This window comes from Stegodyphus dumicola, chromosome 7 (genome assembly GCF_044657685.1).
Source record: "Stegodyphus dumicola isolate Sdum_Otavi_A_Nest chromosome 7, ASM4465768v1".
NCBI classification, from domain to species: domain Eukaryota; kingdom Metazoa; phylum Arthropoda; class Arachnida; order Araneae; family Eresidae; genus Stegodyphus; species Stegodyphus dumicola.
Window position 1 is genome coordinate 109,767,152 of NC_140774.1, and position 23,349 is coordinate 109,790,500.

General features: G+C 32.0%; 1 protein-coding gene across 9 annotated transcripts in view; it reads left to right on the forward strand.

Moving 5' to 3' along the window:
- LOC118202388 (muscle calcium channel subunit alpha-1-like) overlaps window positions 1-23,349 on the forward strand; it is a 674,690-nt gene that overhangs the window by 304,726 nt on the left and 346,615 nt on the right. For all 9 annotated transcript variants that reach the window (XM_085820710.1, XM_085820709.1, XM_085820713.1 and 6 more), the window contains exon 2: window positions 20,660-21,227. In XM_085820710.1, the coding sequence (XP_085676836.1) occupies window positions 20,660-21,227 (568 nt within the window). The remainder of the gene's footprint in view (window positions 1-20,659; window positions 21,228-23,349) is intronic.

A 23,349-nucleotide genomic window follows, 5' to 3' on the forward strand; every position in this document is an offset into this window, starting at 1 on the left:
AGTTCTTTGAATGTAAGTGGCAATCTATATGCAGAAAGAATAAACTTGAACTTTGAAGCCTTTCAAGAGAAGCCTTTTAGTGTTCAGATGTAGAAGATCATAACTGGTTTAAAAAAATGATGTGTCTGCTCTTTTGAAGCAGAAACAGATTAAATGTCTAATCCTTGATGGTATTGATAAAGATAACTAATTAAATGTTTTGAAGCAAAGAATTTCAATAATTTAATTATTCTTTTCTTTTTCTGAAAAATAAATTCTTTGATATATTAATTGATTTACGCTTTTTAATGTTCGCGTGTATTTATCATTCCTACGGATACATGACGTACTTTAAACGACTTTCTTTTTAAGGTTATTAATTTAGTGCCTAGTCTATATGGGGCACTTAAAATTCTGGCGAAGCAAAATTCTTCTTGAGAGGCTTTTTGGTAGTAAAAGAATGAAGGAAACCCTCGGGTCTCTCCCCGCGGGGCTTTCTCATCAAAACTTAGATGGACCCCCTTATCGTGGGTGTAAAATCGTTTGGCTCTCTGTGGTGTTCCTTTGGCAACGTTCAACGGCTAAATGACCAACAGGTATTGACCATTCCCGATAAATGCTTAAATCAAAAGTGTCCTATTTTTATAGCAAAAAGTATTTTAACGACAAATGTTAGCTACGTGTAATAATAGTTTTTGTTTAACGCTGTGATATAGATTTTGGTTGCATTTCACTGCCGTCAAACATCATTAAATTTACTACCATTAGTGTACATGTATAATATCCACAAGTTTCATTTTTGTGAGCTTAATTATTGCTGAGTAACTTTAATATAGTGCAACATATGAGAATACCATTACAGCTTTTTTTAACTTCTTTCCTGTCAAAATAGACAAGTAATTTTTTAAAATTTTTATAAAAATAAACAAGTTAAACAAGTGAAAACAAGTCCTTTCTATGTGCCTTTGGGGTGTAAATGGAAGCACATTTAACTAGCAATCGGAAGGTCCGAAGTTCGGATCCCGCCACGATCAACACTAACTTTTCATGTTTTCTGCTTTGAAAGTCCTGACAGGGTATCGGAATTTTTAAATATTCTAAAGTGTTAAAAATTAGCAGTTATTGAATACTAGATGACAGAAATCGTTTATTGTTACTGTTAGGAGTATGTTTTAAAAAATGTGCATTCTATTTTTTCCCAGATTTATGGGGCATAAAAACTGTTTTCTTTATTATTCCTTGTATATCGGTTTGTACATCTGGCACTGGTAAAAATTATTTGCATAAACGATACGACACGAACGATAAGCGGCATCTAATTCATAAGCGACAAGTAAGCGACAATCATTTAATTGTGAAAATGAAGGGCGATGACTTTATTTAATTAATTGTTTATAGTCTTTACTTTTTTAATTTGAAATAATATTTATTAAACTACATATAATAGGTTGATCCACACTATTTGCCACATTATTGTTTTAAGAAGTGCCTTTTCAATTTACGTATATAAATATTCCATGAAAATGAATGACAGGATTACTAAAAAGTATGAAGTAAAGGTTGTACAGAGTTTATTGTACTTTATAGCGTTTAGGGCATTATTGCTGATCATTCGTAATGCAATCAGTTGTTAAAAAGAAATTAGCTTACCTACTTAGAAATACCCTGAATGACCACACTTCATACGAATATTTCGCAATTACCTCTGTCGTGGGTTTTATTAGTTTAGGATTCTCCATGTCACATCTCCAATGGCATTAGTCTGAGTAGAGCTGTTCGTACTCGATGCTAATCTGTGTTTGTTCCTTCTTGCTAGGAGAGATAATCTGTGTGTCTTACACCACTAGCAAGAAGGAACCTCCTTGCTGTGCATGAAGTAGCGACGGGCAAACCTTCAACTGAGGTCACTGTAATATTTCGGTAAACTTTTAACTAAGGTGCTTGGTCTAAATCAAGAGTGTACGAATCCTTCTATAGCTTCAAAGTGGCGACATATTAATTGAAAGCTGCTGCGACTTGGACATCCATTGACGGACAAAAATGAGCAAAATATTGGAAATGTGTATGAACTGAAAAATGACCAGAGACCAATGGCCGGATTTCTGGAAAATGTCTCTCTGTCCGACAATTCTTCAGGAAGAACAAAATGATGATTGTGTCCCATTCCCACTACTCACCAAAATTTCTTTTTGCTCCCTGCAGCATCATATTCACGGATGAATAAAGCTCTCATAATACAATTCATAGGATAGAAAAGGGAATTCAGTTATGTAAATGAAGTGCAGCAAATTGCTTTGTGTGCCCTTGAATAATACCTCATGCTAAGATTTCCAGAACTGCAGTTCAGTTAATTTCCTTGTTGCCAACAATGAGAGAAAACAAATTCGAGAAAGTGTATCGATGCTAGTGCAGGATGCTTTGAATGTGACTGAAATCTTTAACTTTAAAGTATAATGTAATTGTTTTAGAATAATTCTCGTTCTTTTTGGATACCCTCGTAAATATTCGAAAAGTAATTTTAAAATCTTCTCGAGAAATGTAAAAGAAAATTCTGAGATCAGAAAGAATCACTCCTTTCGAAAAAAGAAATACTTTGGGAAGTCTGAAATTTGTTCTAAAAGAATAGGAGATCTCTGATATTAAATTTCTGCCAGTATTTCAGACAAGGAACACTTTCCTGCTACTTGAAAGAATCAGTGACGCATAATGTGCTGGATTCCTGGCCAATGTTTTTACTTCCCGTATTCAAAATTGAAACTGATATATGCTACTGCAAGCCGCTAGTGCGTTTTCATGAAAAGAAGCTTCAGACAACAGATTTTTACCGTAAAATAATAGTTTTATTTCCTGTAAAATGTACCTTATTTCTCCGACAGAATATATATAAATATAGGTAAGAACAGTTTTATTCCAATATTTCAAAATATATTAAAGGAACTGCTACGCATTTTTAAGAAGATATTTACTGCATTTTGAAAAAAAAGTTTTAAAATTTTAATGTTCTTTATCGAAAACACATTTATTTTAATAAATGAAAAAATTCAATCTTATATTGTGGTTAAAACTACAAATGACAGTTAAATCTCATATTAGAGTACATTTTCAAAAAGTGGATGGATGACTTATCTTATAAAACTGGCATTGCTATAAGTCTCAGTTTTAAAATTTACGAAAATTAAAGTTAGTAGGAAGAGTATTGTTTTCGGGAAAGCATTTCATTGCTGTATGCAATGGGAGATCTTAGTAAGTTCATTAGTTAATATACTAAAAGTGGAACTAGCAAATCTTGATTTTCATATCGATGTTATGTAAACAATCTAAAAGTCGAAAATGAAAATGGCCGCAACTGACACACACTGATTGGTGTTGCCTGTTCGGAACTAAAAATATTTTTTCTTATCTTCGCATCAGTAGAATCCTGCAAAACATTTGCAGTCCTCTCACAGACTGTATTTTTCAAGTTTTTATGTCAGATAGAGGAGAAATAAAATTTCAGTTTTTCGATTTCTTCATGAAAGAACTCTATTGTGTTAATGCTTGGATTATAATAGATTAAGAGCCATTAATTGCCAATATACTGTAGGATTCCTCACAGTGTAATGCTGAGTTACTGTTGAACGTGAAAAATCTTAAGAACTGATAAGCGAATAATCGCTTGAAATCGTGTGACAGGAAACAACAAGATACAAGGGTAAACTAGCCCTTTATTATTCCAACTAAAGTTTAACAAACTTCCTCTTGGAGTGTACAATAAAGCCGACACTTGGGCTTTGAACTTAAGAGACTAAAAGTAATACTAAACTAATCTTAACTAAAGAGATATAGCCGAAGCTATCAAGATTCTAACCTAGTTGGCCCCTTACCGTTAATAGACTGCGAAGCTATCAAGGGCCTAAAGTATGGCTGAGCGTAATAATAGCTTACGAGAGAGTAGCCTAAAAAAGGCGGACGTGTGCAGACAGAATACCTGGTATCTCTCTCAGAGACCGAACAATTTCGCGGTTAAATACCGCTCTTCCTCATTATGTATTCAGACGTGATTCTAAAACTACGTTCTGACCGGAAGTAATAAGTTAAAAATTGATAGGAAAGGAAGTTTAATTCAAAATTTAACTGTTAATAAAATTAATTAACATAATCCTTACAATACTAAGAAGCTATGTCGCCCATAGAATGCAGTTACACGTGTCATTGGCATATTTAAAATTTCGCGTACAATAATTCACATTCATATTCATCAAATTTTCACATACATATTTCTTGTCATTAATAACTTTAAAAATTCAATTCAGCAGAAAACTGCAAATGTTACGCAGGACGCTTAACATCGTCATGGCAAGTGTGCCTTTGGATGACAGTAATGCCTTGAATGTCATGGAAAACCTTTGTAGGATAGTCTATTGAAGATTAAAGTTTGTTTTTCTAATACAAGACATCGTCTTCCTTAACCATGTTAAGATGCAGTTATTGCTGTGTGTTAAAAAATGTGCTTTTCAATTTTATAAATGAACAATATTAAATGCCACATCTTGTAGTATGCTATATTATTCATAAAAATAGTGAAACCTTTTCTGCTTGCATGCGTTCAAGTGGCTGAGTCCAAATTCATAATTCTTCGTAATATATTACATCCAAGTGCATATATAAGTATCTGTTACTAATCATACTATCGTCTGCAAATGGCTATAAAAACTATCATTTGCTATCAATTAGATCTACTATGAGTTATATTACATAGACACATATTTTTAAAAGGACTTAATGTTAGGTTGCGTGAAGACGATCACTATGTGTCTAACGTGCAAAACGTGGCGTTTTTACTAATTACGTTAACGGTGCAAATTTTTTTAAATCATATGTGAATCATTTAAGTGCATTAAAATTGCATGAATGAGATATGTTCTAAATTACATTGGTTTAAAGATTTTGGTTCTCTCTGTGAAACTTTGTGGAAGAACATGCTTTTTGCGTACGGTAGCATAATTAACAGTCCAAAAGTTTTAGAACGACTCTTCCAAAATCTTTTCTACACTCTTAGACAAAAAAAACGACGCATCCCCAAGAAGGAGTTATCCGAATGGGCCGAAAATGTGAAGTGATGTACATGTATAGAAAAACAAATGATTACAGTTTGAGAAAAATTGGAGGATTTATTGAACTGATAGAGCTTCACAAAATGAAAAAGTCAGCAACGCGTTTGTCCACCTCTGGCCCTAATGCAAGCAATATTCGGCTTGGCATCGATTGATAGAGGTTGAGGATGTCCCCCTGAGGGATATCGTGCCAAATTCTGTCCAACTGGCGCATTACATCTTCAACATCCCGAGCTGGTTGGAGGGCCATGTCCATAGTGCTCTAAATGTGTTCAATGGGAGAGAGACCCGGCGACCTTGCTGGCCAATGTAATGTTCGGCAAGCACTAATGCAAGCAATAGAAACATGTGCAGTGTGGGGGCGGGCATTATCTTGCTGAAATGTAGGGGTGACATGAAGGCAACACAACGTACTTAGAACTTCGTCGACGTACCGCTGCGCTGAAAGGTTGCGACGGATGACAACCAAAGGGGTCCTACTATGAAATGAAATGGCACCCCACACTATCACTCCTGGTGGTTGTCGGCCTGTCTGCCGGAAGACAATCAGGTTGGTATCACACCGCTGTCCGGGGAGTTTCCAGACTCGTCTTCGCTGGTCATCGAGGCTCAGTTCAAAGCGGGACTTGTCACTACTTCAGTCAGTGACATTCCAGTGCGAATGAGACCCACACCACTGCAAACGGGCTTCACGTTGTACAGAGGTCAATGGAGTCGGTGCAAGGGGCACCGTGACCTCAGCCCCCTTTCTGTGAGCCGTCTATGAATGGTCCTTGCGGTCACTGAAGCACTAGTTGCACATACAATCGATGATAATGATGCATGTGGGCTTGTGGGTGCCGCTCTGACGATTGCTCGGTTTTCACGTTCCGTCGATTCTCAAGGCCTACCGCTTCTTTCTTGACGCTGTGTACGGCCATGGTTCACCCATTCCTGCCAACATCGTCTAATAGTAGCATCGCTCCTGCTCAAATGTCGAACTATTCTGCGATAAGACCAACCGGCTCCTTAGAGCCCAACTACACGACCTTTCTCAAATTCTGGCATCTCCTCATATCGTTCGCGCACCTGTATGGCAGGCACAGTTACTGTCTACCAGAGTACACTAAATGAAATTTGTAAAGAATTTATGACCTGGAATCGTAATTTCTCCTTTTAAATATCCTGCCAGTTGCGCAGATCAGATCCGCTGTAGCGACAACCGTTTATTCATTGGCAGGCAAAATGTAAAATTTTGCATTTTCCATCGAAACCTGTATGCATATCAATTTGTGTTCAACTTACTTTATTATCTTCTCGGTGCATCATGGTGCGTCGTTTTTTTTTTTTTTTTTTTTTTTTTTTTTTTTGTCTAAGAGTTTATTATTAAAACTATCATTATTCAATGCCATATTTTAATTAATAAAATTTACAATTAGATGACTCTTAAATTTATTATTAAATTATTAAAATTTCTATTTTTTTTATTAAAACATAATATTTTCAATTCCAACATAAAATTACCATAAAACAATTAAGCATTCAATCTTCGATTTACTTCCGAGTTATTAGATTTTATTAATACATTCAATTTTACATCTAAAACTGTACCTTAGGTGTAAGAAGTAATTATCCTACGTGCAAAACCTAATATGCTTTCTGTTTCCAAGTACACTAACGAGAAATGTTTTATGTAGCTAGGAACATTTATCACAGAAACAAAGGCAAAAGATTATTTCTAAAACCCGAAATCCTGCTATTCAACATAAAGCTTTCTATTTCATTTATTCCACGGTGAATAAACATGGTGATGAAATTTAGACGTCTATATGACGTCTGAATATGCAGACAAAAAGCTTTCCTTCGCGAGGCTCCCTCCGAAACGTCAACATTTAAATTTTCTCTACGGAGCCATCAATATTTTATTTTGGATTCTACCGTTGCTATGACGACAAGCTTCGAAGAGAAAAGGGCAAAGCTTAACGCATTCGTAAATTTCGTTTTCACATAAAAATTTGTTACAGTATATGTATTATACATTTATTTAAGCTTCATAGATTCACAGAAAATTTTGCTGTATCTATTAATGTACATATATATATATATATATATACAGAGAGAGAGAGAGAAAGAGAGATAAAACAGTATCACAATTTTTCAGCAAAATTATCCCAATTTCTGGTTTTGAATTTCATTTCTTTCGTGCCTTTGTGGATTTCGTTCTAAACTTCTTACTTCTTGTCTATATATACACTTTTGCTACTGCCGGCTGCAATACAAAAAGGAGGTGCTCAACTAGGTATTATAGCAGTTCCGCTAATCGTTCTTGAGTTATGCGAGGTAAATACATACATACATGGGTATGTACGTACAGATATCATGAAAAAATTACTTTTGAATTCATTTTAAATCCATTTTGGTAAAAAAGATCCTTTATTGTCTCGATGCGTACAGACGTCACAAAAACAAATCGTCCAAATGGATTCGGAAACGGTAAACATGGATAATTTCCATTGAAATAAGATGCATGGAATTTTTCGCGATTATTATACATCCTTTACTTCTTACAAGGAAGGAGAACAACGAGTCAAACTGAAGAATTTTGTTCTCGTTAAAAGCATTATTTGTTAATTACGTTAACGCAGCAAATTCTCCATATAACTAATTGAATAGACTGTAAATTAAATGCAAACAGTTATTCATATCTAAAGGCGATATTTTAAAAAATCATAACATATGAACTATAAAAAAGTTATCAGAATTTAATATACTGAAATTAGTACTTTAACACATATTTTAAAACTATTACATAACCTACATTTGAATCGATATATGTTAACCCAATAAGCATATTATGTATCAGAATTTAATATGCTTGAATCAGCATTTTTAATACCTTTTCCAAATGCAAACAGTGTCCATTTTTCCTGATGCAACAATTCCAACAGACATTCAAATGAAAACAGGAATTTTTATGCATTGTTCTTGTAGAAAGGTCAACGTAATAATGGCTCAATACATGTATGCTTGAACTTGTAAAGAGTAGGGCTAGTTTCTCTTCACGTCACATAGTAGTGATCAACATATCGACGCAAACGGTTAACAAAAATGTAGGGAAGTGAATCACCATTTGATGTTTGACTAACAGTTCATTCCATCTTAGAATTATTCTAGATTTTAAAATCAGTTTAAGGATGAGTTTCTCGATCAGTCTATAGCAGGTGTTTCTAGTGAAATCGCTACTGAACCTTAAGGGTCGATGTAATTTTAGAGAGAGTCAATGATGATCGAGGGCTCAATAGTTGAATTTTCACCGGCAGTTGACCGGCATAATCAAGATCCCGTTGATTGCAATAATTATATTAATAAAGTTCATAATTAATTGTTTATTGATATAAATCTGCATGCTGTAGTAAGGAAAAAATCATATAAAATAAATATAACAGGAAAATGCATTAATTTTTTTAAATATATTTCAAAATTCTAATATATTTTTTAAATTATATGATTTTTCTTAAAAAAATAAGTGCAATATAAAAAATTTAAAAAATGAAAAACAAATACATAAGAAAACACATACACACACAAAATTTTTTTTAATTGCGAAGAATGTGCAACTAGAGCAGAAACATGTTAAAATTTTTTGAAGGAGTTAATATAAAAATTAAGAAAAGCACTTTTAATCCAAATATTAAAAAAATGCATCCATGCATTAAGCTTTACCATCGCATTAATTAAAATCCAGCTTTTGTGCAATTAGAAATTGTGATTTTATTTCTGAAAATTTGCTTATATTTGTAAAATTAAAATTAACAATAATAGAAAAATAATTAAATATGAATCTAATAAACCATTTCTTCAAAACTTTTGTTCATATTCTTAATCTAACTGCTATAGATAAGATATGTATGTTCAACTATTTGTAGGAGAATTATGTTATGTACTGTATATTATACAGAAAAATCTAAAGGGCTCAATGAAAAATAAAATTCCTTTAAGAGAGGTCGATGCAAGAAAAAGGTTCGAAAGTCTAGAGTGTATGACTGGTGAAAACTTTTAAAGAAGGCTGGGTAAGCGATGAACCACATGCTGGTCGATCGAGAATAACAGCGATGACAAGAATCTAATCTACAGCTGATGCACTAATTCAGGTCGATCGGAGAATCACAGTCAGAAAAATCGATAGTTACAATAAATACTGATAAAGTAAAAATATTACCTAAAATTCGTCTTAATTTAGTGAGGTGAGGGACAGATAAGTGCCCACATCTTTTAATCCCTGAATACAAAGAAAGAAATCCGGATGCTGTCACACAACTTCTGCAGCCTTCTAAAACCACGAGACAAGTTCTTCAATTCATGGTAAACACGTGCATATTACTTCGCTTCAGAGTGAAAACAAATAAGGAAAAAAAATCGAAAAAGTCTCAGATTTTAACTTCGCACCAAAAGATTTGTTAAGTTTTTTAGGCTGTCGCCAATCATCCCTCACTCTTGCTGACGCAAATGTTTTGTGGGATAGGATGGGAGGAAGCGTAATGCAATGCCCAAAAGGTTTGAAAATATTCTATTAAGCTATGAATTTATGTACACTTGTATTTAATAGTGAGTTCCAAAACCACTTTTGAGTATTTCAGTTGAAAAATTATACATGTTAAAGGCAACCAATATATATGTAAAAATACTGCACATTGGTACACAAAAGAAAAGCTCATATAATCGTAAGTAAGTATGCGTGTATATAAATTCAAAATATATAAGTTACATTTGCATACATGTTTATAAAACCAATACATATATTACGTACATATTTATGATTTGTTAAATAATTTTTATGAATAAACGATTCCTAAGTTTTCAGCATGCTTTTGCTTTTATATATAGCTTTTAAATTAATATTTTTGCAGATAACATCATGTTTTTATTAAATCTCATTTCGGAAATTATAGGCGACTAATCGCATTTATGATAGAAAATAATGACATTTGAAGAATCTTTATTTTCTTGCTAAGTGTGTTATTTGTTCGTAAATTTAGGCAGAACTTGTGTAATATCCAAAACCATAGTTTATAAAACAGAATTATAATAGAAAATTATTACATAAAAAAATTCCTTTATTCGGAATAATTTTCTATCATTTAAAAGAAAAGTTTATTAGCTTAATAAAGAGTAACGATAAAGAAACTAAAACTATTTAGAGTGGGACTTAAGCAGACCTGAGTATGAGAACCTTGGAAGTGTTTTCTTGCCACTTGTCAATGGCCCGTAACACTGAATTTCAGTTCCTGGTGTAAATAATATTCTTAGCGGCACCAATAAGCATCAAGTCTTCCTAATTAGACTGTTCTAGACCTTGTTAAAAACGGAACAGAGGATAATTGTTCAAACAATTTGAAGCTTACAGAAAGAACGCTTTTAGATTTCCTCCGAAAATATATATATCGACCACAAATACTTCACAGCACTTTTAATGTAACACTAACGGTAATATTGTAGTCAAATGAAAAGATTTTAAAGAAAATTTAAAACCGTTGATTTTAGAAATACAAATGAAAATTAAAAAGGGAACAAAATCATGTAATTAATACCCATTTTTATTTATATATAAATCGGAAAGAACAATCTCCGTATTTTTAATAAAAATAAATCATTTTTGTTCTTTTTTGCAGATGAGACCTTCCGCAAAATAAAAAATAAGTAAATAAATAAGTATGAAATGAAATAAAATGATAAACAGGTTTAAAAAATCTATCCAAGGCATCTGGTTGAAAACTCCTAAATATCACCTAAGTTGAATTCTGAATATTGAATATAAGAGTAGCATTAAATGACACTTTAATACTGCGTCCATTATAGCATTGATGAAGAAACGTAGCTTTATAAAGTAAAAGATCCATGGGAACATTTAGGAAATATAATATATTTAGAAGATTACTTATATTTAGTAAATCATAGGAATATTTTCTTATTTTTCATGGTCGACATGTTAGATGTTATACGACTATATTAATTTGTAGTTCTGCCTTATAGAGCGCACCACAACTTCAAAGGATCAATTCAGCATTTTAAAATTTATTTCTGGAAGAATTTTAAAATATTTATAGCATTTTACGTTAGTTATTAAAAGCAGTAAATATATTCATTTCAGAAAAAATTTGCTCCAATCAAAAGTAGTTACAGAATCATAAGTGAAATCTCAGAATCAGAAAAAAATTAGCCAGAAGTTAATAAAAATAGGGAAACCCAAATGTGTTTTGTAGCAAAAAGCATACGCGTTTGTTTGAGCGTCATTTAAGCAGAACAAAAGTTCTATTAAGGGGAAAAATTATTAAAAAATTGCTAAAAACAAAACGGTGTCAGCATGGGTGCAGTTGAGAGAATAATGAAGTTGCACTAAGGAAAAACACAAAATCAGCAGTACAAGTTACAAAAGTACCTACCTACAAATACCTTTTTTAGGCCAAGCTATAACATAAGAAAATAAAACATAATGAATTCATATATCTATAAGCCTTTCATTAAACAAAACCTGCAAAGAAAACATCTAAGAAAATTTACAATGATAAATGTACTCTAAAATTATTTAATTTATTTTTATTTTCATGTTAGAATGCAGTTCTTTTTTTTTTTTTTTTTTTTTTTTTTTTTTCAAATTATTGAATATACTAAATTATTGAAAGCGAATTTCTTATAAACAGTATTAAATTCATAACGTGTAAAAGGTTGTTCAACTGGTCCGCTAAATAATTAATGCAAAAGCACACGTGTAATATATGCCAAAGGAAAGGATACCTTTGTGTAGAATTTTCTAAGGGAGATTGGTTTCTACTCCTGTAATACAAAGAAAATACTCGAATAATCCAAGCAGCTAGAGCTATTCCGAGTATTAGCACTCGGCCAATATTCAAATTAAGTACCAATATTGAAACGTCTCATCCACTTCGCCAGTAGCTGGTCAAGGTATAGAAAGAAGCTTAAAAGTAATATGTGACCATATAATAATGGCGATATATTTTGTCCGAAATTGTAAACATCCGTTTTCTGCGAGTTTTTAATTACCCTAGAGTTGGAGATAAGATTAAACAAAATTAAATAACAAATAAATAATATATAATAAAAATTAAACGAAAGTTTATCAATTATTTTGTTGTTTTATTTACAACGTAACTCAAATTTTGCGTAACAATGAGAAGTAAAGTTAATAAAATAAATCAACTCATGAAATTAAAAAAATCTTTAATATTTGCAATGATTTCGTTCAAAACATTTCTAAACAATATTAAGCATTTTTAAACATTATTTGCTTAATAATTTCTAAACATTATTAAGCATGTGTACATAATAGACACGTACAATATGTTAAACTAAATGTAAACTTTGGAGTAGAAAACTCGCCTTCGCTTTAACTAACTTTCTACTCATGCTTTAACGTTGAGGGAGGAAAGAAAGGAAAAAGAGAATTCCTTTGACCTCGAACATATGAGTGCATTCACATCCGCAACACACATTTTTTTTCGCTTCGCCTTTCTAACATAAGGCATTACTTTTAGGATAATTCGTTTTAGCATATTACTTTCTATGTATCTGTGTTTCTATATTTCTATGTTTCTATGTATCCTATTTTCGAGAACTGGAAAAGAAATATTTAAAACAGCCAGCCATATAAAACCTTTCTATGTCCTTAACTAAAAGATGTCACATCACCAAAATTATAGTACACAATTAAACGCAGACCATTCGAACAAAATATATTTAGTTCTGTAATATTTTTAATCCGCATTATAATTTCAAAGAAGTATAACGAATGTTACTTGCTAAATAGTGTAACTTTATTATATATTAGATAAACTTCCTGTCTATTGTATTCAGTTACCTCTGAGCTTGGGAAAATAGATCATTCTAAACATCTCAATGAAAATTAAATTCATTCCACAAGATATATTATACTTCGTTTTATAAATTCGGTTAAAGGGAACCTTAAGAAATGAAATATTATATTACGTTCGTTACTTCTGATCCTCAAATGGGAGGGAACTCGGTTTTAAAACAATTTTAAGATTTGTATTACTATTACATGCAGCACTTGTATGCAGGCACGCAGTAACTCTATATAGTCGAAAACAAATTTGTCAGAAAGATGACAGATGTTTCTTGGTACATGCATTAAAAATTATGTAATATGTAAAACTCAAAATTTGCACACTTAACAAAATTTATCAATATACTGTTGTCAAATACTTTAAAAATATTGGAAAACGTGAACATAAATTTATCAAAGTAGAAATATTCAACCCATTCCTTTTGGAGAAACATCCATATCCTGCCAGTGTTATTTTAATACTATAATTATTTTAATACTATAAATCTTTGTGAGTTAACAAGAAATAAAACTTTTTTAGGTTTTAAAACGCCTTTCAATTCCTCTTCCTTATTTAATCTGTGGTATTTTCTTGTAATTAAATTTGTTTCATTCTTACCAGATTTTCCAAAAAGGAATGTGAGCTTTTGTAATTACACTTTTTCTGTTGTTTTGTCATTTTTACAACAGATTTTCCCTTTTACGGAATTTTAATTTTACGATATATATGTCATGAGAAATGAATTACTAATGTATGAATAGATTGCTTTTTAATGACCATTATCATTACTAATCTATTGCATTTCGTTATTTTCCTTTCAAGGAGGATTTCTAAGTCTTTTGATGAACAGTTCGGATAGTTAGGTGAAAGATAGTAATCGAAAATTGAACTCTTTTAGCAGACGGTTATCAAAACAAGGACTTACAGCACAGTTCAGGAATTATTCAAGAAACATCCCGCAGGGAAATAAAAAAAATAATAAAATGTTTTCTACACTAGATCAGTAAGAAAGAGATAAATCAATGAGGACTGTTACAAAAGAAATGTTTTTCGAAAAACATGTTACAGTACTTCGGTACATATTTTTCGCCAGTTATGGTAATTTGGCTTCCTAATTTTCATGGGATATTTTCGTTGGGTTTGTCCTAAAGGGTGATGATGAAATCTAGGTGTTATACAAAAGATGCAGTTATCACAGCTTAAATATTTCTTCATTATTGGCACTAAGCAGGTGCAAAAATTTCGAAAATACGGTCGGAAATAGCGATAATTATCTACTTCCTTTTTACAAATATCAATAAAGCATTATAGACAGCAGTAGTCTTTTTGGTTAGGTTAAACATCTTTTATAAGTCTTTTTTGGTTTTCTAATTCTGATCTTGCGTTAATATTCTTACAGTAGTTTTATTACTTGCAGCAATGCATTTTAACTTTAAGATTTACAAAAAAGAGTAAAATACACAAATAATCAAAATTGCATATTTGTACTATAAGTAATACACCGAACAGCTTTACTGCAGTTTTGATGCCACAAGGACTTTTAAAATACTTGAGATTGTTATGTCAACCAGTAATAATAGCACTGTTTAGGAAGAATAATACACATTGTTCTGTTATTGCGAACAAAAGTCGGCAGACATATTTTTACCATCATTCTATAGTATTATATTTTATATTCGATGCTAAGTTGAATCCTACTGTTCTTTGAAACATTTTTAAGTCTTTTCCCGATTTTTCGCTTATTGGTAACTGAGCATAAATTTTAACTGATAAATCAACCAAAGTAATATTACAGTAATATAGATTTCGAGAACAACAGATGGCAACTTTTCAGTTGTGACAGAGTTTAACATAAAAACAACAAGGTTGTGTTGCAGAACTGAAAATTATCAAACTATGTTAAATAATGAAAGGTTTTAGTTGATGCTAAAATCGTGTTTCACTTCCGCATAATACTGATATGTGTAACTAAACATTTTGATTGATAATAATTGAAAAATATGACGATAACTGTAGCAACAATGAAAGTCTCTGTTTTGTGAGAGGAATATAATTTTTTTTTACATTTTCTGTTTCGTAAAATATGTAAGTATGTATGTTAACTAACGCTTTTATTAATTAAACTAATTTTAAGCTAATAAGAAGGTAACTAACTGTACGTGTGGAAAATATGATAACATATTTTCTGTTTTTCCATTGTGTACTCTTAAAATAATTGTCATCAGAATACGTCTATCTGATATAAATATTATTATTTACATAGTTTAATATCAGAAATATTTATTATTCTTGGAGATAAATTTATATTGGATGTTTATGGACTGGAGTAATAATGTTATTGTAGGAAAAAAGAGTTAGATTAGCGTTGTAAAGATGTTATCACATATGGCTACAGTCCCTGCTAGACGGGACTTTTCTGAGAAACGAGATTCTGGCAGCATTGGTAAGAGCCCCACTGGAAGCGAAGTCCCGCGTAGCTACGGAAACAATGTTGCGGCTACGCGGGATTTTTTCAAACCTCACAGAAAATGTCTCGGGTCCCGGGTAGAGACAACCAATCGGACGAAAGTTCTGCTTCTGAAGGATCACGTGATCACAATTTGAGCGATAATCGATTACTGTTTTGGCATTCAAGTCTTTGCAGTAAGTGAGAATGGTAACCTAGCTACGTAGGTGTCCTGGAATTGTGCGGGTTCTGAGAACTTAACTCTTGCATTAACTGTTGCAAAAGTGTAAACAAATGTTAATTGAAAATAAAGGTGTTATTGTCCATAAAATAACACCGCATTTACTGGCGTATTTCTATGCCCCCCCTTTTTGGCTAATTTTACCGTGCAAAAATCAAAAAAGGAAAATTATGAGAATTATTTAATTTCTGAAAGAATATGGTTACAGTAAGAATGTAATAAATGAAGAATACTCCTAAATAAATTAGTGGTAACTATGCTATCGTTATTTATTTAAAAGAAACCTACATTTCAATAAAAAATACATAGTAATTTTAACAATACAATGTCTAAAATTGTCCATTACACTATGCCCCAAAGTGATATATTGCTGCTGGAACAGCTGTTTACGTCCCCTCTGCTATAGCTTGCAGGTCATCGCCATTCTCATTGTTGCCATAGTCGTCGTCATCGTATTGTTGTTCTTCACACGTGCTTTGATCTTTAGAACCATCAGCTTCATGAAATATCCTTGTTTTCTTGAAGCAACGTAATCGCATTTTCAGTCAGAGCCCATGGACTCAAAGAGCAAATCAATTAGTAAAACAAAAACAAATACTACACGGATAAATTCATTTTAAAATTTAAGAGAACTTTTTTTCTGTATGCTTTGTGGAAGAAAACGAGTTACCTGAAAATTCAAAGGATTGCCAGAAACTATAGGGAAAACAGACGAGTAAAAACGATGTGTAAAATACAAAAGAATTAAACTCATGCAAGAATTAATGCATACAAATTAAGATTCTGCTTGCATTAATTCTTGCACTGATTTTCCATTCTTCTTATCAGCATCGAGCACCTGTTGACTAGAAAAATATGATTTTGAAGTTCTGGGAAAACTTCCCAAATATGGCTGCATCGCCAGTTTACGTTATAATTTGCAGGTTTTAATTCGCTTACTTAGTCTGAAAAACTAATTTTTGGTCTCTGTATGCTTTCCAGATGAGCAAATTTCTATATATTATCCCCAAAAAACTATTATGAGTGACAGATTTTCTTTGTTAGTTAGTACGGATGTTTGGAGTTCTGCTGCACTTAAATGATATATATACGAAGCATATTTTCAATTAAATAGCTTGCTGTAATATAATAATGACAACTTTAAAATGGAAAAATGCATCTATTTTATGACATATTGCATCAATAACCTTTACAAGAGGAAACTTGTCATAGCTGAAATCTTTCAAAAGATCTTATTCCTTTCTCTACTTCTGCATCTAATACGAATTCATGTGAACTGAAAGGAGACCACTTTTGGAAACGACAGTCCGCTCAACAGTGAGAGAAAGATTGCTCAACTGATGAAATAGAATATTGGATATGAATCCTGAAAGGGGAGCTTATGAGCAAACGGGCATGCATTTGGCTTCGCAATTACGGTTCAGTGGAAACGAATTCATGCTATACGCACAATTACTTACTTTCGAGAAGCTTCGCCATTATCGAAAGATTTGGGAAGGAAAGCTTTGTTATCTTTATTTCGCAATATATTGCCAAGAGAGACAAGGAAATGTCTAATAGGAACATATCTATAAGACAGCCTAAAACATATAAACGTCTGAATTTTCAAAACACGTACATTCAGTTTCTGCGTTCACATGGTAGGAAGCTCTCTGAAAAACAATGCAAAGATAGAATAATTTAAAAAAATCTGTGTACTGAGGTACGTAATATATAGCATTTGAGATATCTTTTAATAATAACGGAAATTATGTGAATGTTCATAATTATTGAGGGAATATGTAATAAATAAAATGTATTTAAATGTTATTAATTAGACGTATTGTTAAACAAGAAAATAAAGATTTAAATTACTAATTTATTGAGTTTATTGCTTTTAAATCATTATTTGCTAAGCGGTATAATTATTATATTATAAATCACTTCTGAGTGCGTGAGCCATTTTAAGGAATAAAATGTTTCTAGAGACAACTTATCATTATTTTTTTAATGGTTTCATTAATTTAGTTCTCAATTAGGTAGCCTGTACTTTTAAAATATTGAAATTTGGATACTTACGTGTTATAGCTAACCCCTTTAAGGAAGTTGCCAAATTTTCATGATGTGCCAAACCCTGAGAACAACGCGCATAAAGATCCTTCTATCTATTAGCATCACCATTTTCATATGCCTCTTTTTGTCGCATTCCAAATTCCAGCGGTTTTATAAACAAATCATGATATTGCCTTAAACGTAATTTTAAAATATGCACTTGTGAGATTTGTCAATAATGTAAAAAACTGCTGTCAAATTTCTAGCGAAATACAGAATTTTGCCGCAAAAACTCTAAAAGGAACAACAAGGAGAGGCGTTAGATAGATAGCCGGTGTTACCGAGGTTTGCGCGATACCTAGTCTCGGCAATTCTCTGATGTTTCTTTAGAAGGAAAATATTAGATAGTTGTGTATTTGGAGACAAGAACAGTGCAAAAAAATTGTGGAAAGATTTAGAGACGAATATTAGTGCTTTATTTTTTAATGTATCACGTAATCCTCATTTAATAATTAAAATTTGTATTTTAAATAATGGTCTTTTTATATATTGATAATGTTTGCCAACATAGGATAAATATCGATAGTTTTAGAATCTGTTTTATAAAAATCGCGAAAGGCACTAACTTGCACCCGATAAGTAACTTTTACCTTTTTATTGGTAAAACATTGTCATAGTATGCCAAGGTAGTCGTGTTATACAAATGTACCGAAAGTTGAGGCTGTGAGCAAATAAGACAGAATTTTCAGTCAAAATGTAACTTCATCATAACTATTATACTATTCTTTGTTAGAAAAGCTGGGTGCAATTAATATTAAGACCGCACTATAATAAAGCTTTTAAGCGTTTTATAATGGAAACGAACTTACTATGAAAAAAAATTATGAATTATTCACAATTAACTATGAATTATTTGCATAACTTAAAAACATATTATGCACATGTGTATTCAACTGCAAACTTAAAAAAAACTTTATTTGTATTTTCAGTCAACAAAATACCATATTTCCGTGTATACTTTCCTCCCTAGCTTTATAGCGCATGATTCTGAAAATTTAAAAAAATATTCGCGTAATCTTACCATTTTTCTCTTATACATAGTTTTTTCCTTTGACGGCTAGTTTATTTTTAAATTCTATTCCCTTTATTATTTTTATTTTTAGTTAGCGTATTCAATTTGTTTTTGCATTTTGCCGTTAGCATTTCATCCGCTTTATTTTACCTTGCATTTATTAATTCAAACATATTTCTTGGAGATTCTTCGTTAAGCTATCCGGATGTGGCCAGTGTTCCCACATCAAGAAAACTTTCGAAAAGTATGATTTCACCTTTCACCTTACTTCAATTATTTACGTTCCAGCTCAGTGTAGCCTCTCTTGTACACTGAGCTGGAGGTACGATTTTCCAAAATTCGAGGCTTTTGTTCGCCTCCTTTCTCTTTCATTCTGCCCTTCTGGACGATGCCCTCCGACGTCCGTTTTGGAAACTGCGGTCAAGACTCATTCATGTGAGGTGTCCCTAGGGCTGAATTACCATCAGATATCGGTTCAATATCCATCAGATATTGCAATGGTAATTTTAATTAGATTCTTATTGTACTATAGGTATCCTTTAAAATAATAGTATTGTTACAGCCACCAGTAGTTTATCCATGACTACTTTTCATTTATTATGTTCTTACTCTAACCGCTTTCTTACGAAATTAAATTACTCGCATAATTTTCCCCTCTCGATTTTCGGGAGACAAAATTAGTTAAGAAAGGGAGGAAAGTACTGAAAGAATAGCAACAACGTAGGAAACATAAAATACTTATTGCAGAAAGTAAGTAGGTAAGGACGCCTATGTACATATGTATGTAGTATTGTACATCAGAACTACTTGATGCACCTTTTGTGTATAGGTTTATTTATATGATGTACAACATCAAATGTACGCATATTTCAACTAAAAAAACTTTTTATTTTTAAATCATTTACATTTCATATTTTGCTCGAAAATTATACTTTTCATTAAGTATACCTTTGAAGTGCTCAGTGATGAAATAAGTTTTCTTAAAAAATGGCGAACAATAGGTACGTTATTTAGAGATCGGTGTCTTGAAATGAAATAAATTTTTATGTTATTGCGAGGTGCATTACTCGCTGTCATTTTATTTAGGTATAATTTCAGCAATAAGAGAAATCGTGGCATATCGGAAAACATAATAATATGAGAATATTGTAAACCTAAAATTTCAGACTTGGCAAGATGACTACCTTGGCATACTATGACAATTACTTAATTGTTGCTTGTTTCTTTAATTATATAAGGTAAAACACACGAGAGCTATCTGTCTAAAATCCATTAGGATTCCATAAATTCCATTAAGTCAGTTAGGATTACCATTCTTCATCTTGCATCGACCCCTTTAAAAAGAATGGATTTATTCATTGATCCCTTACATTTTTCTCTATATTCTTCAACATATGAAACATAATACAACATAATACAAATATTTGCGAATAAACGTAAAAATAACAATTAGACTAAGAATATGCACAAAAGTTTAAAAAAGTGGTTTATTTATATTTACGTTTTATCGTTCTTTGTATTATTATTTCTTTTAATCTTTCAAATATAAACAAATTTTAAGAAATAAAATCACAGATTTTGATTGCACGACAGTTTCATTTTAATTAATGTGATGGCTAAGTTTTTATGGTTGATGCATTTTTGTTAATATTTAGCACGAATGATGAATTATTACTATGTTATAAGCCGTTATAAGTATGCATTAAATTCCAGTATTTTCCAGATTCAGTTTGGTCAAGATAGGTTGACTGCAAAGTTTCTTTGTTGCATTTTGCAAATGAGATGTAAATAAGATGTATTCATCTCTCTATAGATATTTCACTTTGTTAAAACGTACTCCAGAATCTAGACAGGTTTTATTTCTGATACAATATTTAATTTAAATGCTTTTGTATTTTTGGCATTTCGAATTAAATCCTAAACTTGTCTACATGTGTGCATCTTTCTCTCTTTCGCTAGGCAATCAAGATTACCCTATGGAACCACATCCACTGCTCCAGCACTCCCTTTCTGCTTCGTCCAGCCATCAAATCCCTCTCCAACAGCCACGCTACCTCATCAACAGACGCCATCCTTTAGCCATCAGTAACATTTCCATTCCGGTGGCTGGAAGCAGCAGCAACCTCCTCGAGGACCCACTATGGTCATCTTCCCCCACTATACATCACCTATCTGCACCTCCGTCCTCTTCCTCTTCGTCTTCCCCTGGACTCTCACCATCCGAGCAGCAACGCCCCAAACCTATGATAGTCAAGCAGGCAAATGTCGGGAGTGACGGAGAAGTGGCCAGTTCGGCAGATAGCAAACCTTTATCTACCGCCTGGCAGCAAGCCTTGGGTGCGACGACCCATAAGCCTTCCTCGACTGCCGGAGCTACAGGTGGAGCTGGTACAGCCATTACTCCCAAGGAAAGGAAAAGAACCCATCGGAAAGGCCCAAAAGTCTTAGAAAGGCCAAGCAAAGCTCTCTTTTGCCTAACATTAGAAAACCCGCTTAGAAAACTTTGCATTAGCATCGTCGAATGGAAATATCCTTTTTATTTCATATTATTATCAGTCGTGTGCTGTGTATTCTAAAGCTTAAAAAGAAATTATACTTTCCGCTGCAGGAAAACAATTATGTGTTCTAAAATTATTCCATATCAGTTTTAAAACGTTTTAGATCATTTAAAATTACCATAATTTCGCATTTTTACGCACATATTTCTATTTTTACTGAGACGGCTGCTATCAAATCGCAACTAATCAACTTTTGTACCTTTGAATGAGTGTATTAATAGTTTACAGGGAAAATGCCACACAAATCCGAGTATAAGACAAAATTTCATCTTATAAAATGCCTTTCTGAAAGCTATTATATACATCTTACACGCATACAGTATTTTTAAAATAGTACATTAAAATAGTTCATCGCTTTCTCCTTAAATTGAGTCATACTATGTTAACTTTATTTCAAGATAAAACTAGCTAATATGATTATCTCAAGGTTTTTATTTAAACTGCTTAATTTCTTACTTGCAAATAATCTTCAACCTAACGAGTCATATATTTATGCGAACCTATATTATATATTAACGTTTTTGTATTTAGTGTAAGAATCGTTCAAAATGTAAGATGATCTTATACATGAGATTCCCTTACCTTAAAGTTGATAATGTACTGAAAATTCTGATATCAATTAAACATATTTCATATACATGAAGATATATTCCTATACAAGAATAAGAAAAAATATAAAGAAAGTATAAGAATTAAAGAAACTAAGTGAAATACGATGAGCTCTTTTACTAGCATTCTAATGAATTTAAATAAATTTAAATGTGATTTATAACAGATATTTAGGGATAGATTAGGAATCTAATGAGAATAAGAAATTAAGTTAAATATCTTTCTTCAGATGAATAAAATTCAAACCAATAAAATTCGCCGCACATTTTTATTCTAAATATGAAATACGTAAACTCTAATTTATAAATGTACTTTGTCAACTCTGTCTTAAAAATGGGAATTATTATCTGGAACGTCGAAACGTGCATATCTGGCTCTTACTGTAATAACTGTAATGCATTATGTTTCTTTCACCTATGATTTTTTTTCGGTTAGCATCAAATGTGTTTAAGCACAAACTAGAGCCATGAATTAAAAGTTGTTTGTAAATATTAAAACTGGAAAATATTTAAGGTGACATAAAGATATAAGCATATATCTTTATATCTCAGAATGGAACGTTAAATAAACCAGCAGAATCTAAAAAGTAAAACAGTGGAACTGGCGTTAATTATTAATTACTTAATAACAATTGCTGTTATTTTATTTTTGGATTACATAATCATATCTTACCTTCACTGGAGAACTATAATAGTTTATTCGTAACAAAAACAATAAATATGATTTCTTAAAATAGAATTTATTTCAGAATGAAAACAAGTGTTGGATGTTTGACCAGCTGTGTCAAAAAATATAATAAATACCGTAGGAAAAAGTAAAGTTGTAGTCACAAGATAAAGTAGCTCACCTATTGTATTGTGAAGTTAGAATTTCTTAATAGAATTATAACTAAAAGATATGCCAATAATAATATTGAAGTTGGATGTTGTGGCTTTGGATGCTCACAATTGTTTAGTCCTAGTTTTCTTGGAACTTTGAATTGGCCGTTGAGGGCAGATGTCCATCTTAGGGTTCGTTTCTGGGAGCTTTATGAATAAAATTACCTGCAAAATAAAAGCGACATATTTCACAAACCTGAAATAAAACTATGCTGCAAGCCTTTGTCAAATTGGTGTAAAGTAGTCTCAAGTAACAGGTTATATTTCAGACATTTTTCTGGTAATTGAACAAACACATGTAGAGGAAAATTTTATTAGGGAGGGGAGGGGGAACTTTGATTATCTTTAAACCTTTTAAACCTAAGTTGCATACTGTCACAGTTTTCTTGTGAATATAATATAAATTATTGTACGTTTTTTTGCGGGCATTCTGTAGTTTCTTCCTGAGAAGCACTCTTATCATTCGAAATTCTGTAAAAGTAAAAACACTTAATACCATTCAGTCAATATTATAATTTACAGAATATATCTCTGAATCCTATTTAACGATACAGACTTAATGTTGCACTCGATTGTTTTCATTAGTTTGATCTGAACATACAAA